At 35.7% G+C, this 13,251-nt stretch overlaps 1 protein-coding gene across 1 annotated transcript in view; it reads left to right on the top strand.

The window, feature by feature from the left end:
- Positions 1-13,251, top strand: part of NFXL1 (nuclear transcription factor, X-box binding like 1) — a 47,176-nt gene that overhangs the window by 24,760 nt on the left and 9,165 nt on the right. Inside the window, exons 16-20 of the mRNA XM_009642318.2 lie at positions 1,061-1,201; positions 3,302-3,468; positions 4,244-4,313; positions 11,557-11,661; positions 12,924-13,010. Coding sequence (XP_009640613.1) covers positions 1,061-1,201; positions 3,302-3,468; positions 4,244-4,313; positions 11,557-11,661; positions 12,924-13,010 — 570 coding nt within the window. The remainder of the gene's footprint in view (positions 1-1,060; positions 1,202-3,301; positions 3,469-4,243; positions 4,314-11,556; positions 11,662-12,923; positions 13,011-13,251) is intronic.

Below are 13,251 nucleotides of genomic sequence, written 5' to 3'. Positions count from 1 at the left end.
GTCAACTTAAGCCAGAACACAAAATCACACCCTTAGTCTAGTCAAAGCGAGTTATGTCATATTAGCCTATTGTGTAATAACATCACAAATAATTTCTGGTTTTCTCTGCAAAATGATCATGATGTTAAGAAAAAAAACCAATTTTTTTGACAGCATCACAGAAACAGGGTTTTTTCATGTGAATATTATATAATGGTTGGAAAAATGGGAACAGTGAGTTTCCTCTAATGCTTGTGATATGGAGGGACTTGTACTATTCAACTTTAGGAAAGTAACCTAGCTAAGCAAGTTAGGAGTTTACACTCCATTTCAGTACCAATGAAGACTAATGCCTTCTAAATAGATGCTCTGAATAGTACTAGAGCTCTGTTAGCTGGGGTGTTAACCTCAAACTAGAAAGTATAAATATATCATATGACATTAAAATCCTAGTCCTGTCCATAGAGTGATTTCTTCTTTCCCCTCCTACTCCTGAGAGTTATATTTGATATAGTCAGTATTTGTTTTTTAGAATTTCTGGCTTGCAGGTTGTTTTCTGTTTTGTGGAACTGCAAAATGTTTTGGGTTTATGATGACCATAACACAATTAGCCCTGTGAAAGCAAGCTGCAACTGTCTTCGGCAATAACTGTAAAGCAGTTTAGGAACCTTTAATGGAAGGCATGCGTGTAATTTGGAAAAAAGGAATATATCACACTAAAAGCTTTGAGAATGTAATAATCTATTTTAAAAAAAAAGGAAACTATGTTGCAAAAGTTAGCTTGTTTAATTAATAAAGTGGACTTTTTTACTTGGTATAATCAGTGTAAAATGAATGTGTGTGGTTATGTTGGGAAGGGAACCTAAAGTCTATTTAAAAAAAAAAAGGTCAAATAGACATTGCACTAGTTTTCTTCTTTTAACAAAGATACTAAAGAACCAAAATTTATCTGTAATGATGCTGTGCCTTTGTGTGGGTGTAAATATATATGTATCACACATAACACACGTGCAATGTATGTATATATACACTATCTCTGTGCGTGTATATTTATTTATATTTATTTATTTTTAACTTTTAGGTTAGTCCGTTACCATGTCACTCTGCAAATCCCTACTCATGTAAAAGATTTTGTGGGCGGCTTCTTGATTGTCAGAATCACACCTGTATGAAAGAATGTCATCATGTTACTAAATTGAACAGTAGTGCAGATGGAAAGAAGGTAGGTTGGTTTCCTTTTTGCTTTAGTTTTTGTGTATTTTATACATTGTCTTCGGTTTTAACTGGAAAATGAAGAATTTGCAGCTGGAAGGCACAGAATCTATTCCAGATTCCACTGGGAGACTTGTATGTGTTCTGTTCCCATTGATGCTGTGACATTTACCTAATCTATACTTCTTTAGCCTATAAACTGAGACAATATTATATATTTTTCAAATGCTACAGTTTTTTGGTTTATGTTGATGTGCATTACTTTGTTTTCATTGAAACCTTATTTAACACTTTTGACAAGTCTCTTCTAAAGACAGTTTTTGTAACTGTCAGGATCAAGTGAACTACCAATAATCCCTATACGCAAATACACTTGTAACCTACTGGGGAAATAGTTTACTGAGGAGAGCTGTAAATGAGTGGAGGCGGCTAACAAATCTTTAGGAGAGGGCACTGGAAATGCTGCAGAATAGTTAAAGACTTCTTAAAGCACTGAGGTGATATGTTTATCAGTGTCTACTAGAAACTCATGTACGTGATTAAGAAGCTATAGGTGTTAGTTGCTGAAACAAAAATAAAAAATACAAAGCTGAAAATTGTTCTAGTTTTGAGCAGTCAAAAGCACGTAGCTTGTGGTTTGAAAGAGTCATGATTTGGAAGAAAACAGCTTTTTAAGTTTTTTAAAACATTAAAAGTTGCAACATGGTATCTCTGGGCATTTAGAGGTCTGAGCAAGCATTCAGTTAGGTACGAAACATAAATGTTACATTTTAACTTAAATAGGATGATTTCCCTGTGGTTTCTGATCAGAGAAATGGTGTTGTCACCTAATAACTATATACTGCACTTACTGTATTGTTTTATTAATTATTGTGGAACTTTTGTCTGAGGAACATGAGCTGTCAGTGCAAATTGTGGAACAGTAACCTGCAGCAGTAGAGTGCCATCAGTCAATACGGAGAGTGACAGTTGTTTAAGCATCTCCAGTTATGACTATAAGAGGCTGTCTACCTACTCCTTCAGTTAAACCAATTACAATGTGAATGGGTTAGGATTATTCCTAGCTCCATTTTGAATGAGGCAATGCATTCTCAGAAAACAAGTCGATGTACATGTGAAGTATGGGCAAATCTCATTTCTCAATTTTCTTTGAATTTTTATAAACTCAAGTTGGTTTTGACCTTTAGAGCTTTTGTTCTGTTGTTTTGATAGACTAAATTGCAGGTCTAGTCAGAAAAGAGCTGATTAAATTTCTTGCTTATATATCAGAGTAATGATTTTTCTGTCTGGAATTTAGGTTTGTTCTGCATGCTGTGCTAGAAAAGGTTGCAGAAAGGCCAGCTGTTTGCTTTACCTGCTGTTAAATTTTATGTCACAGGTGTCTAAATGTTTTCAGTTGCTGTTGTAATTCTTAGATGTGAATTTTAGAGGGTTAGGTTTTGTAAACAATCATTGTACTAAGGTTCCTTTTTAAACTTCAGCAAAAATTGTTCATCACATTGTGCTGATTTTGATTGCATCACCGGGAATGAGAATGACACCACAGCTCTTGCAGACTTTGTGTAGTAGGTGGAGTGGAAGCAACAGCTTAGCAGCTCCCAGCATGTACCTAAGCTAATACTTTTTGGAAGAGTATAAAAATATCATACGTGTATGGAAATGGAATGACTTACAGTTTCTTCTTGAAATTAAGCACACAAAGCTCCTTGCCCCTGTATTACAGAGCAGTATGCCATGACTAAAGTATTACAGTAACATGGTGGGTGGGAAAAGTTAGTTCTGAACATGAAACTACTTCTTTTTCTAGCAGTTTTCCATAGAGAATTAACAGGCTTAATGGCAATTTTTCAAAGCACTAATATTAAGAGGTCCTTTTATGCCCAGGAAGCAAAACAGAACTCTGTCTCTTTGACTGACAAACCCTGGCATTTCTGCTTTTCTTCCAAAAGCATATTTTAATAATTATTTTTGCTTGAGGGATATCTTACTGAATAGCTGGATTCCCTTAGCAAAAACACTAGAACTCTTTCTTTTATATAAAAGCTTGTTAACGGCATCTAACAAAGAAATGTCTGGCACTTTCTTTAGTACCTTGTTTTTATTTTGTTAGGCAGGTCTAGAATGTTCGCAGTGTGAAGAGGAGTGTACCAAGCCCCGGCCATCTGGCTGTCCTCACCGATGTGTTTTGCCCTGTCATCCTGGGGATTGCCCGTCATGTCTCCAGATGCTTAAAATAAAGTGTCACTGCAAACTATCAGTACTGTATATTGAATGCTTGTAAGTGTCAGAACTGAACCCAACTTTTCATTTGAATGCTACTAACTGGAAACCATTTGAAATGTCTGGGGATGGGAGCTACTCTTATGGCAAGTGATAAAATTTCTCTTGAAGGCTATAATTTGTAATATAATGGGATTTTTTGCCAGTGTTTTAGTTGGTGTTACTGCTAAAATTATTATAAATGTAGGGAATCTCGTGATCAGAACTGGGTTTTATAATGTTTTTGTAATACAGTAATATTTTGAATTATGTAAATATATAGTGATCTACATAATCTTTGATCTATATATGGTTCTCTTGCAGTATGCAAAGAAGAATTTTGTAACAAGAATTAGAATTAATGTAGTTAGCACAAAAGGTCTTTAGAACTAGCATCCTTCAAACTCTAGCTGTTTTAATTGGAAAACTTTTTAGTAATCATTTGGACTCCTTTTTAATCATTTGTGTGTGTATGGATAGGGGATAAGCTAGGCTTTACTAAATATAAGATGGGACTTGTGGATTTAAGCATTATCCTCTGCATATTGCTCTGAAAACTTTCATTCCGTGCATGTATGTTCTCCCTTGTGTGTTTTCTTTACAGTACCTCAAATCCTCTAAATTTATGTGGTTTTGTCTGTAAAATAGTGTAGTTTATATTAGTCCCAGAGGATGTGAACAAATGAGCCCACTTTTCTTTACAGTGAAATATACTTAAAATATACCCCCAATTGTATTGACTTTTGTTGTTTTTAATTTGGAATTTATCATAAAGGCATGTTTTCTTTTACAGAAAGTTAACATGCGCCAATTTAAAAGAAAAGGAGCTGCTTATTTCCTGCAAAAATCAGTGTCCAAAAGAGGTGAGCCATATTAACGAATAAATACTTTATTTGATGGATGTCTGGAATTCTGTGGATTTTACTTTTTGTGAGGTTTTTGATGTAGTTTCATAGGCCAAGCAAACTAGAGAAGCTTAGTCTAAATGAATATGCTAAATGATAGAAGCAAAGGTGTTTAGTGAACTGTACTCAGAGGACAGTTATTAATGTCTTGCTGTCAAATTGGAAGGTTATATTGAAGGATCAGATATTTGTCTCCAAGGCATTAATGGCTTGCATGTTTAAGCATGCAGGTGACGTTGAATGTGGAAGAGCATGTCCTCTAACGTGGTTAAAAACTGGTCTTGAATTTATATCTCCAAAATAATGGGATGCTGCTTGATTAGGAAAAATACTGAGAATTGTGCTTGTGACTGTTCTCGCTTAAGTGTGGGTCTAGTAATCCCTGTCTGTGCAACAATTTGGGGGGTGGGTGTTTGTACTTAACAAGTGAGATGATTTAATAATGCCCTTCTGCATTCGTGAAATATATGTTAAGTAGTGTGAAATAGAAGACAAGCCAGTTAATCTTTCTACTGTATCTGAGTATATCTTGAGGGGTTGCTGTAAAGAAGAGAAGAATAATATCCTTATTGCACGATGCTTAGACTATGAACCAGTGTATATAGGCATCAGTAAGGAAGATTCATGTTAAATACTACTTTTAAGTAGTAAAGCGTGTGGAGCAGGGGAAGAACTGGTTGGAGAAGCTACCAAATTTTCATCAGTAACAGCTTAGAATGTGTATCAGAAATTGTCCAGTTGTGGATAATACTGCTGTAAGACATGAGGGATGGGTCAAATGACTACCTCCTTCCTTGTCCCTCCTGTTGTTATGTGCTGCTTGTGTGCTTTCAGAAATTCATGCATTACTTATTCATGTATCTTTGTTCTTTAGTTGTCATTGGTTGTGGTGAGAATGGCAGCCCTTTTTTCACTCCATTCCCCACTGTAGGGTTAGAAAATGTATGAAGTGGAAAACCAGGAATAGTCAGGACTATTTTAGAAAGTGTTTCCACTCAGAATTTCTGAGACATTTTCCTTCCCTGCAATAAAAATGCTTGTACTAAAGAAAATAGTTTATCTCATAATCACTTATTTTGTTTTTCCAGTTTGACCTTTTACTGTATAGCTGAGTCTTTGTCTCATGCAATATTTAGCTGTCACTCATAAATAATTTGATTCAACCCATTCTCCTTCCCACTCAGTTTTCTTATGCTAGTTTGCCTATGATGTCCTCTGGTTTGAGATTTCTGTCTTCTTATCTCATCTCTTGAAATTCTGAATTCTGCCCCAATCTGGTAAACATAGGTTCAAAATTTTTCGTTTCATTATTTTGCAGTATCAGAAGCATTAAATTTGAGTCCTTGCCTTTATTAGAAAACTTTTTTTTTGTTTTGAGTAAATGCAAAAACTTACAGGATTTCTGCTTGTTTCCCAACAGTCTCTGTTCCTCTGCTTTTCAGACAAGATTGTGTTAACCCCAACAGGAAGGCTGTGCTGTGTGCCTACTTATATCTTCTGCTTTTTGCCCTTGTAGATGCCTTTCTGATGTCTCTTTTTCTGCAAATGAATGTGCCTGTCACAATTTTCTCATCTGGATGTCTGAAAGCTCTCTTCCTGGCGGGGGAACACTTTTGGATATTACTGCATTGTCCATTTACCTCTTAATTTTGTCCTTTCATTTCCCTCTCTGTTACTTTGGTTTTATTTGCTCAAATACTTTCTCCTTTTTATTTTCAAGAGTGCTTATAATCTCTTACCATGAACTGTGTGTTCCTGTACTTCAGCTTCTCTTCAAAGATTTTTTTTTTTTTTGCCATATCTCATCTTTGACTTTGATTAATGTAACTGTTGTGATTTTTCTGGACATATTCCCAAGACTTAGTCTGAGATTTAAAATCCATTTACTAGTGGTCCTGAATTCTAGCTTGCAGTTCAGAATTGCCCTGTTCCACAGCTGATGTCTTTTTTACTGAATTCAGTGGGATATGAAAGCAAGCTTAGGACAAGAGAGTCCGCTTTAGTTTCAAAAAGCTTTTATTTAACTCTAAAATTCTCATTCCTGTAGATGCTTAGAAAAATAAGGTTTTGTGAAGCTCCTGCTATCCAGAGAATCTTTAATGTAATTGATGGTGTAAAGATGCATACTTTTCCCTTCCTGTGATTCTAGCTTCAGGTCCTACTGGCTTTCATGAAACGTAAAAGTATTAGTACAGTCCTGCTTCAGGTAGTTCATATCTTTGTGTTACAGCTCGTTGTACTTTCCTCAGATCCTATTTGATAACTTCATATGTACTGTGTAGGTGTTTTACATATTTTTTTTTGGTCTAAAATATTTGTTCCCGTTTTTCTGAATATTGAACAGTGCTGGGGATAGTTTTTCTGTTTTACAAGTGTACAATATTTGTCTGCAATTTCGGGAAAAATAGCTAGCTGTATCATAATACAAATTGTACCAGTAGTTCTCTTTTAAAGGAATCCTTGATAAACACAGTTTGAAGGAGCAGCCTTACAGACATCACCCCGCCACTACCACCCCACCCCACCCCCCCAGCAAGTATAGATCAAGCCCATAGAGGGGACCTCATGACAAAAGTTACAAACAACTTGGCCAAAAGACAAGATGGATAAAGCTACTGAATTTAGAACATTTAAAGTTTACAAATCCTGTATGTCTGCTCAAAACTAAATTGGAAATGTTTTGTGTGTAGTTCTGACAAGAAAACTTGTTTTATGAGAATTCTCTTATTTGATGTCAGAAGCTGACCTTGGGTTGTTAGCAGAGCTCAGTGAGGTTGCTCTTTGCTAAAAATCCGTTTGTACTGTAACTCCACCAAGCTTAGCACAGTGCAACTTAGGTTCAATAAAATACAGTATTTTACAGAAGTCTTCGTTTTGAGATATTTTTCTTTTTGGTTAATGGAAGTTGTGGTCAACAGTGTACTACCATACTTGAATTACAGGTAGCATAGTACATTTGGGGATTATGAAAATCAATTATATTGTTTGGTGCCTTCAAAAAATGCAACAGGAACTTGAAAGTCTTGAGAGGTTTCATGCTTTTGTTTTGGCAATGGCAGCATAAAACTATAAAAATTACTTTTACTATTATACAGTACAGCTCACATTTCCTTTCTGCTTTAGGGAGAAGCAAAGTCTTTGATATTGCCACAGCTGTTAGACGAGAAGCTTTAATTAAAAAGTTCTTTCTCATGTTTGGTAGCAATAACAAAATATCCTGTTGAAGGAAATGTAACTTTTTTTTTTTTAATCAGGGGTGATTAAATTCTTATGATCATGTTTGCAGATGTTTTGGGACAACTCTTACATAAAAGTTTTAACAGTCCATCAGTTTTCATCATTTATGTTTTCATGTCAGTATTTGTGGATCTGTGTTTAACACTTTATTCTGTGTAATTAGTACTTTTGACAAAACAAACGTACTTTGTACTTTTACAGTGCACTCTGCTATTTTCTTGATGTGAAATATGGGATCCCATTGTGATATATTTATTTTAACATGATAGTGCAATAGAGACAATGTCATAAATTTCATTTATTAAAAAAAAAAAGCATACTCTTAAAATTTATTTCCAGAATGCTTAATTAAATTCTGTGAACACGCACTGAAAATGTACGTGGGTTGCAAAAATTTAATTTTAAAAGGCAAATGCACAGCTTTAGTCCATAATGAGAGGATTTTCCTCAATGTTTGGCTTAAGCAGTGGAGGCTTTCATAAGATCTCTGGAAGCAGGGTCACCCTTTAAACTGAAGAGTCTGCCCCTTTGTTTGGAAGCGATAAACTTATCTTTTGTACTTTAGCTTTTGGGATTTTGTGCTCAAAAGTGCTGTTTTCCTTATTAACAGGTTATTTTCTTTATCAGGTGTGTATTAACAGGTTGTGTTTGCTACCTGCTGGTGGAGATCAGTTAAGCCTCCATAAATGTTGATGAGTTTTATTATCGTCAGACATCATGTTAAGACTTAAATGCATTGCTTATGGGGAAAATACTTGTAGGATTTTTTTGGTTTGTTTTATTCCCAGAGGTATGGATTAAATCCCTTTCTTTTAAAGGCCTTGCCATGTCAAACATAAATCCTGTTCATTTTGGCCTTTAGTCCGTGAACTATTGAGAAGAGATCTTATATGGTGAAAAAGATCTAAAGGGGCACATTCTTTCTGTTTTAGCACCAAGTAGCTCAGCATGGACACTTAAAAAGTAAAAAAAAAAAACCCTTTCACACTATATTGTTTATCTAGCAGAAGCAGCGGTAGGATTGCTTTTGTTTTCTGAGATCATGGAGAAATGTTTTGCCACTCATTTCACTGTTCCTCTTGATTATTTTTTTTAATGTTGGTTTTGCAATGGAGGGAGTAAAAAGGAAATGATCCAGCATCATTCTGGTCCTGTATCCCTGTGGATGTGAACTGTGTAGCTCTATGCAGAGAACTAAATGTGTAAGTTTGGTCTTCAGTGTTGGATTAAACATATTTCTGTGCTATGCAAATTTTGCTCTAATGGTGTGTAATGTAATTATTTCATTGCAGTAGCACCTGGAGGTTGAGGTGGGGGCTACTGTCTTGAATTCATAGCTCTGACATGTCACTTATTAGACTGTTTGTTTGGGCTTTGATGCTCTTAATGGAGATTTGCCTAATTAGTACAGAAGAGTAAGCTGGAAGTAATAGTTCTTTCTAGCCATGGATTGTTCTGGCTAACGTGGGATGATTTGCACGTGAGACTAAACCATGTTATTGTGTATGATGCTCTTGGGTAGGGAGCCAGGAGAAGGGCCCTCTTACTGTGCAGAGGTCATGCAGTAGCGAATTGGTTTTGCAAAGACTGTGGTCACAAGTGAGCAGACTCAGCTGTTAGGTCCTGGCTGGTAGACTGACCTCAGTAGCGTACATGGCTTAAAGACAAGTTTCTCCCCTCATCTTTTCAAAATGAGGTAAAATGCAGGATAGATTTGCTGATGATCAGTTGTGCCTGAACAAACCTAAATTCCTTCTTTGATAAGATGACCTATTTATATGGAGTTTTTTTTCTCTCCAGATGAAGCAAATAGATTAGAACTGCTACATAAGGTTTCAGCAAAGCAGTGGAGTCAATGCCACCTAGCGAATAGCTAGTTCAGGTACAGAAGACGGTTAATACAAGGATGAAGGTGGGCTAAAGGAAACAACTGCTTGTATTTTTTTTTTTTTAAACACCCCCACCCCCCCAAAAAACCCCCCCAAAACCAACAACAAAACTAAATGAAAAGTTGGAACAAGAGATGGTAACAATAGGGAAATTTTCTGAAGGACTGGTTTGACAGCAGACCTTGCATGGTTTGGCACCAATAAACATTGGAATTTTCTGGTGAAAACTTGTGGAGTGCTGTCAGTACATGACAATTGAGGAAATGCATCTGCAGAACACATGTATTTGGGGCATGTTATTAGATACAGATAAAAGGAGTAAGACCATGCATGTCAAGGCTAATAATAAGCTCACAGGAAACAGCAGAAATTCTTATTGTCACAGCATGATTAGCAGGAAAGAAATGCAAATGAGAGCTGAAGATGTATTGAGGAAGATAATCTATTACGAATAAGGTGCAATTAAGGCACTGTACAAAGTCCTTCCTGCCGAGATGTCATTTGGAATATTACATGCAGTTCTGGCTACCGTATTCAAGAAACACTGATTTAAGCTGGTTGAAATTCAGTGAAGGGACTGCTATGCGAATAAAGAGCCTTTGTGAAAGGACAGTAGAGAAATATTTCCATTGGAGGCTAAGGAGTAAGGGGTTTAGGCTGGCTAGAATAAATGTAGGAAATTCAGAAAAAAGCTCTTGCATTGTGTAGTGAGCTCCTGGAACAGCCTCCTTAGCGAAACAGTAGAAAAGGGGCAGAACGGGGGATTGTTTTCATGGTGATCCTTCATCCAGTCCTAGAGAGATCATAGGAGGAGCCTGCCTTTAGAAGGACTGGGCTTTAGGACTAAACATGATGACATAGAGGTTCCTTCTAGTCCTGTGTGAAATGTGCTGAAATGGTGACTAAAAAAACTGAGCCTAAACCACGAAGTATCTGTCAGTGTAATAATAGTTTGTGACTGGCATGGACATGATAATATGAATGTCTCCATAATTTTTAATCAAAAAATTTTGCATTCTGTTTAGGTATGTGTTTCATGATACTAGCTCAGAGGTTGAGTCAGTTCCAGTGGACTTCTGAGAATCCAAATTTACTAATCAACAAAAAGTGTGTGCACCTGTGTTTTATAATACTCTTCTGTAGTATTCTCATTCTTGTGGATGAAATAATGCATTATGTATACATTTTCAATTTTTAATAAATGGGAAAAAATGGATGTTAAAATTGTATGTCTTGCAGCATTTTCCAAGTTGTGTTAATCCTTTGATGACAGTGAAGAGGTGAAATTTCACTTTTAATAAAGAACACTATCCAAAGCCATTTTAAATAGTTTGGGGATTTAAAGCTACCTCTATAAATAAATTGTCTGGATGTCTTATGTGAGATTCCACCTTCAGTTATTAACAGTATTGGGTTATGTAATTGCAAATGAAAAATCATTATTATGAAGATTTCTTATGGTTTCTTAACAGAAAGCAAAAAAAATCTGTTTGATGTCTTGTCATTTTTACTTAATATAATGCTGGGAACACTGCTACATTCCAAACAGTCAGTGTATTTAAATTAGTATCGCGGTTCTTAACACAAGAACTGAATGATAATATTTTCATTATAAACATTAAAAATTGAACTGGCAGTAAAAAAAGTCTCTATCCCACAGATATCAGAAATGGGATGATCTGCCAAATGCAGAAAATTAGGATTTTGTGAAATTAATTTCAGTTTCTTTTTACCTTATCTACTCGTATTCCCCCAAAATACAGATAGCTAGGGTAATCATTATATAATTTATTGTGGAGATTGAAATTCTTGAAACATTTGAAAGGAGAAATTGGGTTTTAATCAAGCTGTGCCAGCAAAAGAAGAATTGCGCTACAGAAGCTGAAATATGGTAAATAACAAGAAAAGATTTGCCAAAAAAAACCCAACCCAACTATTTCACAAGTGGAAAAACTGATAAACTGAATGAGTTTTCTGTTAAGCTGCTAGGTCTGAAGTAAAACCAGTTCACAGATTCTTTGTAATTTTACAGTTATTGATTGGTGTGGGGGCTTTGTGTTCTTTGTTCTTTACAGTTGCCCTGTGGTCACCGGTGTAAGGAGGTTTGCCATTCAGGTAGCTGTCCTCTGAACTGCAGCCAGAAGGTTAAACTCCGATGTCTCTGTAAGAGACTGAAAAAGGTAAATTTCTAAGTTACAATTTTGAGAGTGATGTATTTTCTTTGCATGTTTCTAGGCTTGTATGGATGGATTGTGTCTGGTGCAGATTAGAATAGGTCTCTCTAGCAGAGTTATAACAACTCACATTAGCTGAGGGTCTGGGCTGCAATATCAAAAGATTCACTAAGGAATATAAAATCCTGTTAGTTCTAAAATACATTAGCTGCCTGACTTACAATAGCTTTATCTTCAAGCGCACTTGAATTTTTGTAGTTCTATTGGGAGAATAGTCAGATGACCTGGAGTGATTTGAGAAGAAAAAAACATACATTTTTCTAATGATATTGGGAAAGTTGATAATTACATAAGTTGGAAGAAGCACAGATGTTGTGAATCCCTAACTAATGTAATCAGTTACAGTTCTCTTCAAACCTAAAAGCAAGTATAGGCATCAGCACCCTTAGCTTCTGACAAAGATAACGGACAAAGTAATGTAGCAAGTTTATTACAGCTATATAGTATTGTGAGGGGAAGAACAGCAATTGATGTGAAGTCCTGGCAAATAATAAAGAATTAATGAAAAAATCGTTATCTGACTTAAAAGGTGCTTAAATTATTTTTCTTGACCCACTTAATTTCTGAGTCTTCCAAACAGGCTGCAGTTCCCCAGAGTTCTCAGCTTCTGCAAGAAATGCCTTGTGCAACCAGAATTCTTTCAGGTGGGGTGTTCAGCAGCAGAAGGGATGACATGTACAGAACAAGTGCTTCAAATTGAGTGGTCTCTGCTTACAGATAACCACCTTTTTTTTTTTCTTTTTCTGTTTTTTCTCAATGTAAGGGGGAAGAGAGGAAGTGTGAGTGAGAATTTCTGCCCCCCCTTCTTCCCCCCCCAGGACCAGACCTTGCCCTGTAATCTCAGTCAGTTAAGAGAATGTATGTGAAATTAATGAAACTCTGAATGCTAGCTTTTTCAGCCAAAGTTCGGAAGGTTATCTTACTTCATCTTAGGCAAACAAGTGAGGAAAGTGAAGAGGGGAGAAATTAAACTGGACTGTTTGACTTATTCCTGCTTTCAGCTTAGTTTATCAGAAAGGAGGAGAAGAGAAAAGGACGATTTAATATAGAATTACAGGTTCAAATAACGTTTAATCATTAGCTTTATTTTCTGTGTAACCAAAGTTTTACTAAATATGTTTTATAATTATTTTCATAAATAAATGGACATTATAAAAAACATTTTCTATAGGGTAATTATTATAAAAGACTCAATTTATACTTAACAGGAAATACAGTGCAGCAAGATACAAGAAGGCCAAGTTTCAGTGGAATGCGATGCATTATGCAAGGAAATGAAACGGAAAGCAGCTGAGGTAATGTATCCGTTGTAGCTATAACTTCTCAGTGCTTTAAGAAAAGTAGAAAAAAAACAAACACAGAGTTATTTTTCAAGGCAATACTAGCAAAAAATACAGCATAAGTAGATGTGCTGTTTATTAGCAGCTACTTTTTCATACTTGCATTTGGTTTAGTGGGAAGAATTACAGTATTTGTAGACTGTTAATTAACTCAGTGAAATACTATGTTAAAATAACATTGTTAGGTTCTTTTTTT

This window comes from Egretta garzetta, unplaced genomic scaffold (assembly GCF_000687185.1).
Source record: "Egretta garzetta isolate BGI_Z169 unplaced genomic scaffold, ASM68718v1 scaffold557, whole genome shotgun sequence".
Classification (NCBI taxonomy): Eukaryota; Metazoa; Chordata; class Aves; order Pelecaniformes; family Ardeidae; genus Egretta; species Egretta garzetta.
This window is presented reverse-complemented; position numbering and strand designations above follow the sequence as displayed.